Raw genomic sequence first — 10014 nt, forward strand, 5'->3', positions numbered from 1 at the left:
AACAAGAAGGGAAAAAAAAAAAAAAAAAGCAGTTGTTAAAAAGCTGAGGGATCGTAGGATCACAGAATCGCGGAATGGTTTGGGTTAGAAGGGACCTTAAAGGTCATCTCCTTGTGCAGGGACACCTTTCACTACCGCAGGTTGCTCCAAGCCCCATCTTCAAACACTTCCAGCCACTTCGCAGCTTCTCTGGGCAGCCTGTGCCTGAGCCTCACCACCCTCACAGGGTAAAGTTTCCTATTAATATCCAATCTAACCCTGCTCTCTGTCAGTTTTGAGCCATTCCCCCTTGGCCTGTCACCCAGGCCTTTGTAAATAGTCCCTCTCCATCTTTCCTGGGGGCTCCCATCAGGTACTGCAAGGCCACAATTAGTTCACCCTGAAATCTTCCCTTTTCCCAGCAATCCCAATTCTCTCAGCCTTTCCTCATAGCAGAGGAGTTCCAGCCCTATAATCAACTTGGTGGCGTCCTCTGAACTCATCTTCACCTGTACCTGCCTCTACCTGTACCTGCAATTCTTTCACTCTGACAATATTTGTGCAGCTTTAATTCCCAAAGGGGAGAAGGGGAGGCAGACAGAAAGAAAAGAAAAGGAGAAGAGAAGCAGTGGAAAGGTGCTGGAAGCATAATTTGGTGTCAGATAATTGCAGGCATAATCAAGGTGTAATAAGAAGGTCCCTAATTCCTCAACAGGGTGCTACAAGGTAAATTAATTATCCTGCCTCACATATGTGTATGATGCCTTTGAGAAGGAAGGGAATTATGGTCTGTGATATACACAACAGCCAGCTTTGGGTGTCACCTGCTCTATTTGTGTGCCCACAGCTGCCCCACAGGGCAGGGACAGTGTGTCAGGACAGAGTTGCACACGGATGATGACAGAGGAAGGTTTGCAATGGGCAAAGCTGAGCTCCAACACGGACCCAGCACACAGTTTGTGAGCTCTGGGCCAGGCACTGGGTCCCTGTGGCCTTGGGTGAATCATTTTGTCTATTTTAAAGGGTGGGGAAGTGGCCTGGAGAAAATAATTACCACACAACCTTCCCATTCCAATCATTAAAAAAAACCCTCCAAACTCATACTCAGCCATGCTAAATGTGAGTTTTCCTTTCCAGCACACTCACTGCTTGGAAACAACCTGCTGCAGATTACAGGGGGACATCAGACAGTGAATTTTACGTGTGTGGAACTGGGACAATCTGTTGGATGTGAGGAGCTTCTCGGTGATGTTTGTGCCTGGAGATGAGAGAGGTGTTTTCTGTCATTCTCTCCGTGCTGGGCTGTGCTCCTGTGCCACCCCAGAACAGGTATTTCAGGTCACTCAGGGAGTGGTTTTGTATTTCAAGTATTCTTGTCTGGCTGACCTCATCCAGTTTATCCCCAGAGAGCTTTCACTCAAAATGCCCATTTCTTGCTGCTGATTTGAGCCTGACAAAACCCCTGGGCTGTAGAAAAGATTTCCCTGAGCTGTACTTTCAGGATAAATTCTTACTATTTTTCCTTTCAATGTTGATTCTTTCGGGATTTGAACAAAAACCTCATTGATTTCCAGGCCACCACCCTGAGCTGGAACGTCCTTTGAGCAGCCCAGCTGCTCAGTCCTGCTGCACTCCAGGCCTCCAAGTGCAGAAGGAACAAGAGGGATGCAGGAAAAGCAACAGAAACCCTCAGGAACCAGTGGTGCAGGGATTTCCTTCCAGCACCAAGACCTGTCACACATGAAAGCCGTGTGGAAAATGTTCTTCCTGCTTTTTAATCTGTAACCTCTGTGTGTGTCTGGGGTTTGTTCTGGTGTGCAGAGGTGGCTGTGCTTGGCCAGACAAGCCCAGTTAACACCTCAGCTGGGAGAGCTAATTAGAACCAGCTAATAGGAAACACCAGACCTTGGAAGTGAGGGGGGATTTGGGGTATTTGACAGTGACCCCACATCACAGAGTGCTCATTTTATTTTTCTCACCTACAGCCACAGAAGAAGGATTTCCTCTGCTCACCTGAGGTGTACTGTGATCCCTGCTAACAAAACTTTTGTCTTAGCAGGGATAAGGAACATAGAAAATAGGTCAGCTCATGACTGAGTCTGGTGATCGGTGTGACAGATCTGTGGCATTCTGTCCTTTTTGAAGATGAATTTTTGAAACTCAGTTCCAGTAATCCAGACTTCCCTTTCTACCCCTTTGAAGAGAGGTGCTAAGCAGATGAAGATGCCTGAAAAGGACTTTAGTAGTGGTTTGTATCACTCAGCAATGCTGGCATAAATCAGATTGCTGCTACAGACATCAGATGCTGCTCACTGTTTGAAGGGCACTAACACCAGAGTTTCAAAGGGATGTGATTTGCATCATCAGGGCAAGATGTTTTCCTTCTCTTGGGGTAGACCTGTGTTTACTGCAGCCCTGCAGTTTTCACCTGCAGCTGCTCTGAACTGGCTGCAGGCCCTGGATGTTTCTCCATCACATGAATCATTCTAGAGATTTAAGATACAGTTGTATTCCAGCCAGCTGTTATCAAATACCCACACTTCAAATGGGTTTCAATTGTCATGGAGCTGTTTTACCAGTTTAATCTCCACAGGAGAAACTTTCCTGTTGCTTGTGAAACACCCTGAAATCCTCTGGCAGTGTTGAAGTGAGAGAGAACACAGCGTGTGATGTGCAACGTGCTGCTGAACACCCAGATAAGCTGTCCTGGACACACCTGCCACCCAAGAATGATGTTCCCCTGCACCTTTTATCCACCTTTATCAACCCCAAACCCCAAACAAATCAATCCAAACTGCTTATCCATGGTTTATTCGTTAGTAAACTTACTCAGCATAAATAATACGAGCAGCCATTCAGTACAGCTGGCATCTGATGGAGGAAAGAGCTCTGGAATGGCTCCCCAGGGCGGTTTAGGGCAGCAGAGCAGCCCCTACTTCCTCTGGGCGCCGGCGATGGCCGGTTTGTCCTCGCGGGTGATGGGGATGGTGCGCTCGGGGACGTCGCTCTGTTTGCGGGGAGCGCTCACGGTCAGCACCCCGTCCAGGGAGAGCGATGATGTGATGGTCAGTGGGTCCACGTCGTCTGGGATCCGGTATTTCCTGTTGAACTCCCTGGCGATGAAGCCGTGCTCGTCCTACAGAAAGGAGAGGAGAAGCGGCTTCTAATTAGAAATATTTGCCCGGTTCCGCCTTAACCACGGGGCTTTTGCTTAAAGGCTGCTAAAGGGGAGTTGGGGCTCTCAAAGGAAAGCTTTCAAGGGAGTTAAAAGGGTTCTGTGATGAGCTGCCCTCTTTAAAGAGCCACAGTGAGACACGGCCTGGGCTGCAGGTGCCTGCAGGTCCACACAGGGGATTTACAGGAGGAGGCTTTGTGCCACCCTTGTGCCGGCATTCCCGAGGTGCCATTCCCAACCACACCTGCCCTGGAGACCCTCAGTGCTTGATCTCAGTGCTCGATTATGTTCTTGGCCAAAAAGAGTTCCAGAAGCTACACCAGGATTACAGGCTCCCACCAGCAACGGGGAGCGCTGGGTTTCCTGACTGACACATCTGTGCTCCTGGGAGCGCCTGGGAATGGCAGTTCCAGGGACACAGCTACTTTGGGGACAGGGGATGGGGACTGGAAATGCTGTTACATCCAGCTCTGGGCATGGCTTTGCATTTCTGCCTGTCCAGTGTCCACACAGGTCTCCAGAGCCAGCAAGGAGAGGGATGGATGACAGCAGAACACAACTTTTAAAGGATTAGAAACTGATAGCTGGGCCTAGGAAAGGTTACACACAGGGCAATGCACTGATTCATTATGTGGCTTAAGTATTACAGTTCATTTTTAGCTCATTGGACGCCTCCCTGCATTCCTGGCCCCTTCCCAGAGAGAAAGGAAGCCCAAAAATGCCCATTTCACAGATGATTTTCCAGTTCAGCTCACAGTTCATGCAACATCAGCAATAAACCTCCACCCTCTTGCTGCCCTGTCTGGGATCAGCCGGGGGTGGGTTGCACGGAGCATCTTGATAAAAAAAAATTACACATATTTGAGATGAGCACAGGATTGTTTTGCAGTCACCAGAGGTGAGGGAGTTCCCAGTGACAAAGTTAAAGCAGAGGTACCTGGCGCTCCTCGTGCTTCCCGTGGATCTCGATCATGTCCCCGAGCACCTTCACCTTCAGCTCCTCGGGGGAGAAATGTTTCACATCCAGGTTCACATAAAATTTGTCCTTATCCAGTCGCATCTGCAAAAACCAGGAGGTGACTTCAGAAAAGAGCAGGTGAGGGTTAAAAAGGAATGCAGCAGGTCAAGACTCGAGCTGGTCTCTACACACACACTGACCTTTATTTTGGGATCTGACCTGAGTGCCTCTGTCCCTTGCTGGCCTTGCATTAATGCCCATCAAGGACCTAAGATTCTCAACCTGAATTAGTTAAAACTGACTCTTTATTTAAAACTGACTCTTTATTGTGGCTGCTTCAATGGGCAGCCAGACCCAGGTCACTAAATCAAGGAGAACATTATGCAAGGATAAAAAAATAATACTTCCACTCCTTCTGCTTGCAATAGCTCCACAGGCTCCTTGTAAATAAGACAGTTGACTTGCAGGACAGGCAGGAGCAAGGAGGCGCCTGCTCCATGATCCTCTTGGTCCTGGATCTTATTAAAATGCTGTTTTTCGGGGCAGTGATTGTTTAAAATAGGCCCCTTTTCCCTCAGCAGCCGTGGGCTCCTGCACTGCCTGACATGAGGATCCCACGGCCCCTGTGCTCTTCACTTCTCAGGTGGGAGTGGGATTGAACGTTTGGCACAGCAGACTGGGAAATGAGGGAAATGAGATAAATTAGGGAAATGAGGGAAATTAATCTTCCTCCTTTCCTCTGGCAGCTCCCAGGGTCACCTGCATGCACCCTGAACTCAGTTTGCCTCTGTTCCCAGCACTATGGCAAGACTTGCTCCATCCCAAACAATGCAGAGGCACAAACACAGCACCCTTTTCCCCAGCCTTTTTCCTAAATAACCACCTACGAGCATCTTCCAAGCTCTCAGCTCTCCTGGGCCTCCAGAGCCACCAGGCTGTGCCCCCAGCAGTCACAAAGAAGCAAAGATTACCTCGGAGAGTCCTGTCTCTAGCCAACTGGGCATCCGAAGGATGGGGGATCTCATCAGGAAGGGGCTGAAGCTGGGGGAAACAGGGAGCAGCTCTGACTCCGGCAGGTGCTCCCCGAAAATCTGGTCAAAGATACGACTCGGTGCCAACCAAGAGAAGAAGGGCCTGCGGATCAGGGGGTTGTGGATGGTGATATCCATTGGAGAGCGCTGGAGGAGCCTGGCAAACAACTGTGCTGCAGTGCCGTGCCGGGAGCGGGGACAGCTTTATACCCGTGCAGCTGGCCTGGCCTTCCACCCCCCCGAGGCCTCTTGAACAGTGGTGTCAGGGATTTTATTGTCCCACTCCTGGGCTGGGCCCTTCGGCGGTGCCCAGTAGCTGTCTGAGGGATTTGAGCACGCTGCTGAGGAGGAGGGGGCAGGGGAGAGGAAGAAAAGGAACCCAATGGGGCAGCAAGAAGCCGGAGTGCCCAGGCGCCCGCCCCGCTGCCCACGTGCTGTTTATCCGCACAGGCCGGGAGGGCTTGGCGGATGTTCCCAGCTGCTCTGGATGCCAGCGGGATCAATGCAGCTCCTATCTTTGGCTCAGGGGACCAGGACAAGGGGCCGTTGTTCCCAGCACCGAGACCTCGGCTCCCGCATCGCCCACCGGGGCTGTGCCTCTCCCGGCAGCACAGGGAGCCCAGAGGCAGGGGCAGGGAAGGTGCCAGGAGGGCTTTGCTGGGATGCCCCTGGCACTGCAGCTCTGGAGCCCAGCGAGTCCTGCTGCCCTCATGGTGTGTGTAAATAGAGCATGGATTTCTCCACCAACACTCCTCATCTTTTGCCCACCGCAGAACCCATTTTTCTGGAGAGAAGACCCCCACGCTGTGACCCCAGAGAGAACCTGGACATGCTCACGGCCTCCACAGAGCAGAGCACCTCTGTCTGCCTCTGCCCCTGCACTAACCTGCCTTCCTGCAGCTCTTCTCCTAATAATTCACACATTTATTTTAATTCCTGCCTCGCCCATGAACCCAAATCACAGGAATGGGCTCAGCCTAGCAACTGTTGAAGGGCAAGAGCTTCTCTGCCTGTGAGAGCTCGCAAGTTAAACACAGTTTCTGGCTCAGAGGCACTGCCAGCTCTGCCAGCCCTTTGCAAAAGGCTCTGAGCCTCTTCCTCTCGGCTTGCCTGGAAGAATAGGGAGCAGGATTTGCTCTGTGCAGCAGCCCAGACCATAAATACCCTCTCCAAGTCCCCATTACATCAACAGCACTGCACCTGCTCCCTCGCACTGCTGGGCTCAAGGAAAGCTCTGGTTTCAGGGTATGCAGAGCTCAGCTGGGCACTCCTCCCCTGCTGCAGCACCAGCAGCCCACCAGCCCTGCTCAGTAAAACTGGATTTAGGCCACATTCAGAGCCTGGGCTAACTGGTGATGTCTGGCAGCAACATTTCTCCGTGACACTGTGCCAAAGCCCTGGCCAAGGGCAGAGCCTGGGCAGCCAGCACGGCTCAGGATGGGGAGGTGACAGCAGTGGGATCTGGGTCCTGTCTAACTCCCTGCAGCCCTTCACCACTCAAAGCAACAAAAGACTTGAGCTCAGTTTTTTGGGAAAATCAGGCTCCTCACGTAGGGAACAGCAGGGGCTTGAGCCCCAAGCTCATGGTGGGAATTACATGACCTGAACATCACCAGCCACCCACGGGGGCTTAGGGCCACCAATACCAGTGTCAGGGGCTCCCTGAGCCTGCTACCATGAGCCTCTCGCTGGCCCTTGCTTTGGAGCAGCAGAGCCTGGGGCCTGTCCTGCCTCCCTCAGCTCCCAAGTCCCGGCTGTGCTCGGCTGCCCAAGCACTTCCTGCAGCCCCTGCTCCAGAAGGGACCCTCAGAGGCTGGGGGGATGTGCAGGGTGTCCCCGAGGTGTCCCTGGGTGCAGGCAGAGCCTGCCCTCCCCGCTGGAATGCAGCGAGAAGCTTCCCTGGCTGCCCTGGCCCGGCACCCTGGGGCCTGTGCGGGGCTATTTTGGTCCATCTTTATTATCACACACTCCTCCCTTTGGAATTCACCCAGCTGAAGCCTCGCAGCCTGCAGCCTTCAGTCCGAGAGGCAGCGAGGGCGGGGAGGAAGGTGCCCGTCCCCGCCATGGCCACCCGCACCGTGCCCCATGCCTACCCCATGAGCTGCGAGTACGAGTTCGCCAACCCCAGCAAGATCTACGACCAGAACTTTGGGGAAGGTAAGGAAGGAGCTGGGATCCCCCCCTGCCCTGCACCTTTCTCCCCTCTGCTGCAGGAGGGCTGGTGGAGTTCCCTCTGGGGAGCTCGAGCTCCAGAGCAGGTAGCTGGGGCCGAGGAATTTTGAGTGGAGGAACACAGATTAAATCAGGGGGAAAAGCCAGGGAATATCCAGGGTCTGTCTCTTCATGTCCACTTCTCCATCCATGCCCACTGCTGCCCATCCCGTCCCTCCCTCGTGCCACCCATGCTCTGGCATTCATGCACATGCTGTGAAAACATGGAGCAAAAAACGCTCAGGGGAGGGGGGGGAAGCTTTTCCAGCCGGGGGGATGTGGAGAAAAGCTGAGCTGGGGCGTTCAGCACAAAGCTGGGCAGTGGCTGGCGGAGGGGAAGGAATGTGGGCAGCAGCAGAACCATTCAGCACCAGCACAACAGCGTGAAAAGGCAAAAAGCTCCAAGGAAAGCCCCCTGGACAATGGCACACAAAAGGCCTTTAGTTCCTCAGGGCGGTTTCTTCACCATCAGCAATTTCCATGCCCATCCCTGCTGCGGGCTCTGCGCTGCACAGCTCCCAGCACACCCGGCAGGCCCTCCCTGTGCACCCAACATGTGAAGCTGGATGCCAGCCCTGGGCTTGCTGGCAGCCCTGGGCAGCCTGGTGGCAGGCAGTGGCTGGCAGGGATGCAGCCCTGGGTGTGTTTTAGGGGCACAAAGGTGGGAACTGCAGCAGACTCCACCCCTGGTGTGGTGATGTGGCGAAGCCAAGGTGTTTTCCAGGTCCCAAACTCCTCCTGTCACCCTCCCCTGTCTGCTGCTCCAACCCCATTCCCTGGAAACTCCTCACTGAGTCTCCTTTCCAGGTGTGTCCCCATCCGAGATTTTAGCCCCTGCCCTGTACCACGGCTACTACATCCGGCCCCGGATCAACAAGCAGCTGGAGAGGGGCACCTCGGAGATCTGCCTGAATGAGCACAAGTTCCAGGTGTTCCTGGACGTCTGCCAGTTCCTGCCCGACGAGCTCAGCGTCCGCACCGTGGACAACCTGCTGGAGGTGGTGGGGCAGCACCCGCAGAAGGCTGACCGCCACGGCTTCATCTCCAGGGAGTTCACCAGGACCTACATCCTGCCCCTGGACGTGGACCCCTTGCTGGTGAGGTCTGCCTGAACGAGCACAAGTTCCAGGTGTTCCTGGACGTCTGCCAGTTCCTGCCCGACGAGCTCAGCGTCCGCACCGTGGACAACCTGCTGGAGGTGGTGGGGCAGCACCCGCAGAAGGCTGACCGCCACGGCTTCATCTCCAGGGAGTTCACCAGGACCTACATCCTGCCCCTGGACGTGGACCCCTTGCTGGTGAGGGCCACCTTGTCCCACGACGGCATCCTGAGCATTGTGGCTCCCCGGACAGGCAAGGAGCTGAAGGCCAGAGTCAATGAGGTGAAGATAACCCAGCAGGAGCAGCCAGTGGGGGAAGAACAACAGTCTGAGGAAGGAAAAGAGAAGGAAAAATCCTAAAGGCCCCAGATGTGGGAAGGTGGGGGGGACAGGGATGGGGAATCTGCAATGCCAGACCTCTACTTCTCACCATCAGTGTTTAGCAGGGCCCTGAGGCAGCCACACTTGTGCTTCTCAAGGCTGATGGCTGGAAAAAAAAAGGACTTGGACCTGGAAAGAAGAGTGGGACTGAAGTGTGAGTGTGAGTGACTGCAATGCAAATTTTCTCCTGGGTTGGGTCACCATGCAGGGCGTTCTGCTCTCACCCCAGGGTCACTCCTACCCCAGAATGTGAGGCTGTGTCTCAGAGGACTGTGCTCTAGCCCAGAAGGGCACTGGGGAGAGGGAAAAGGGGATCCCAGTGCCTGGTTTCTGAGCTGGTGGCTGGCGGTGGAAGGTGGGTGTTGGTCTGTAAAAGTGCCTGCAGCAATCAGGAGGAGAGAGGAATAAATCTGTCTCTGCTCTTCTCTTGTTTGCCTTGGATTTGTGTTGCTCCTGTGCAGCAGGAAGGAAGGACAGTGCCCAGCTGGGAGTCCATGCTGAGCTCACCTGTGGCACCAGTGGGGTCATGGAGGGACTGTGGCCACCTCTGTGCCCCACCCCCCCAGCCCAGCTGCTGTTTTTAGGGAGCCCACAGGCAAGTGGCCTCAAGGACAAAAAAGGGGTGGAGTGATGAGCCCTTGGAGGGTCCCTGAGCATCTCCAGACCTGCAGCTGGAATGAGCCCAAATAAATGAGTGCCAAGCCACAGCCTGTACCTGCTCAGCCCTTCAGTTACAGGACATCCCACACACACAGATCTTTGTGAGGGGACTGAACCCCAAAATACTGAGGGGAAAGGCTCTGCTCAGACTCCAATTGCCTTGCTGGTGCCCCAGCCCTCTCTGTGAAGTCAGGGAGGGGCTGAATTTGGCCCCTTTTGCAGACACTGTGATGCTACGTGAGCAATGTCCCCGTGGTCTCATGATGGGGACAGGGATCGTGTGTGCTGCCGGCACTGGCAGCTGCTGCCCCGATGGCCCCAGGGCTCAGCAGGTGACAGTTGCCACCCTTGTGTCACCAGGGCCAAGCCAGGCACACAAAATGCTGTGTCAGAGGCTAAATTTGGGGGTGTTTGGTGTGCAGCTCTCCCACAGAGGGGAGAGGCTGTTCCAAAATCCTCAGGGATGTGACTTCCCCCTCTCCTGTGGCTCTGCCTCCACACCACTCTGCCTCCAGGAACA

The 10014-nt window shown here is 54.1% G+C and overlaps 2 protein-coding genes and 1 long non-coding RNA gene across 5 annotated transcripts; 2 read left to right on the forward strand and 1 right to left on the reverse strand.

Annotated features, from left to right (window-relative positions):
• The first annotated feature begins 18 nt into the window (after positions 1-18).
• LOC108447699 lies at positions 19-2780 on the forward strand. Of its 2 annotated transcripts, XR_001863367.1 has the most exons (3): positions 19-227; positions 1117-1308; positions 1554-2780. It is a non-coding gene; the product is annotated as an uncharacterized LOC108447699 (long non-coding RNA). The 2 variants fall into 2 exon arrangements; XR_001863366.1 differs by having other exon boundaries at positions 19-1308.
• On the reverse strand, positions 2775-5490 carry CRYAB (crystallin alpha B). Its single transcript, XM_008636923.2, has 3 exons — positions 5084-5490; positions 4092-4214; positions 2775-3115 (listed from the first exon to the last, which is right to left on the reverse strand). The coding sequence occupies exons 1-3, from the start codon at positions 5279-5281 to the stop codon at positions 2912-2914; spliced, it is 525 nt and encodes a 174-aa protein (XP_008635145.1). The 5' UTR covers positions 5282-5490; the 3' UTR covers positions 2775-2911.
• Positions 5491-6882: 1392 nt separating this feature from the next.
• Positions 6883-9259, forward strand: HSPB2 (heat shock protein family B (small) member 2). 2 transcript variants are annotated; one of them, XM_008636924.2, is made up of 3 exons: positions 6883-7300; positions 8162-8283; positions 8484-9259. In XM_008636924.2, the coding sequence occupies exons 1-3, from the start codon at positions 7207-7209 to the stop codon at positions 8811-8813; spliced, it is 546 nt and encodes a 181-aa protein (XP_008635146.1). In that variant the 5' UTR covers positions 6883-7206; the 3' UTR covers positions 8814-9259. The 2 variants fall into 2 exon arrangements, with proteins under 2 accessions (XP_008635146.1, XP_017594000.1); XM_017738511.1 differs by having other exon boundaries at positions 6891-7300; positions 8162-8456; positions 8657-9259.
• The last annotated feature ends 755 nt before the right edge of the window (positions 9260-10014 follow it).

This window comes from Corvus brachyrhynchos, unplaced genomic scaffold (genome assembly GCF_000691975.1).
Source record: "Corvus brachyrhynchos isolate BGI_N302 unplaced genomic scaffold, ASM69197v1 scaffold46, whole genome shotgun sequence".
NCBI classification, from domain to species: Eukaryota; Metazoa; Chordata; class Aves; order Passeriformes; family Corvidae; genus Corvus; species Corvus brachyrhynchos.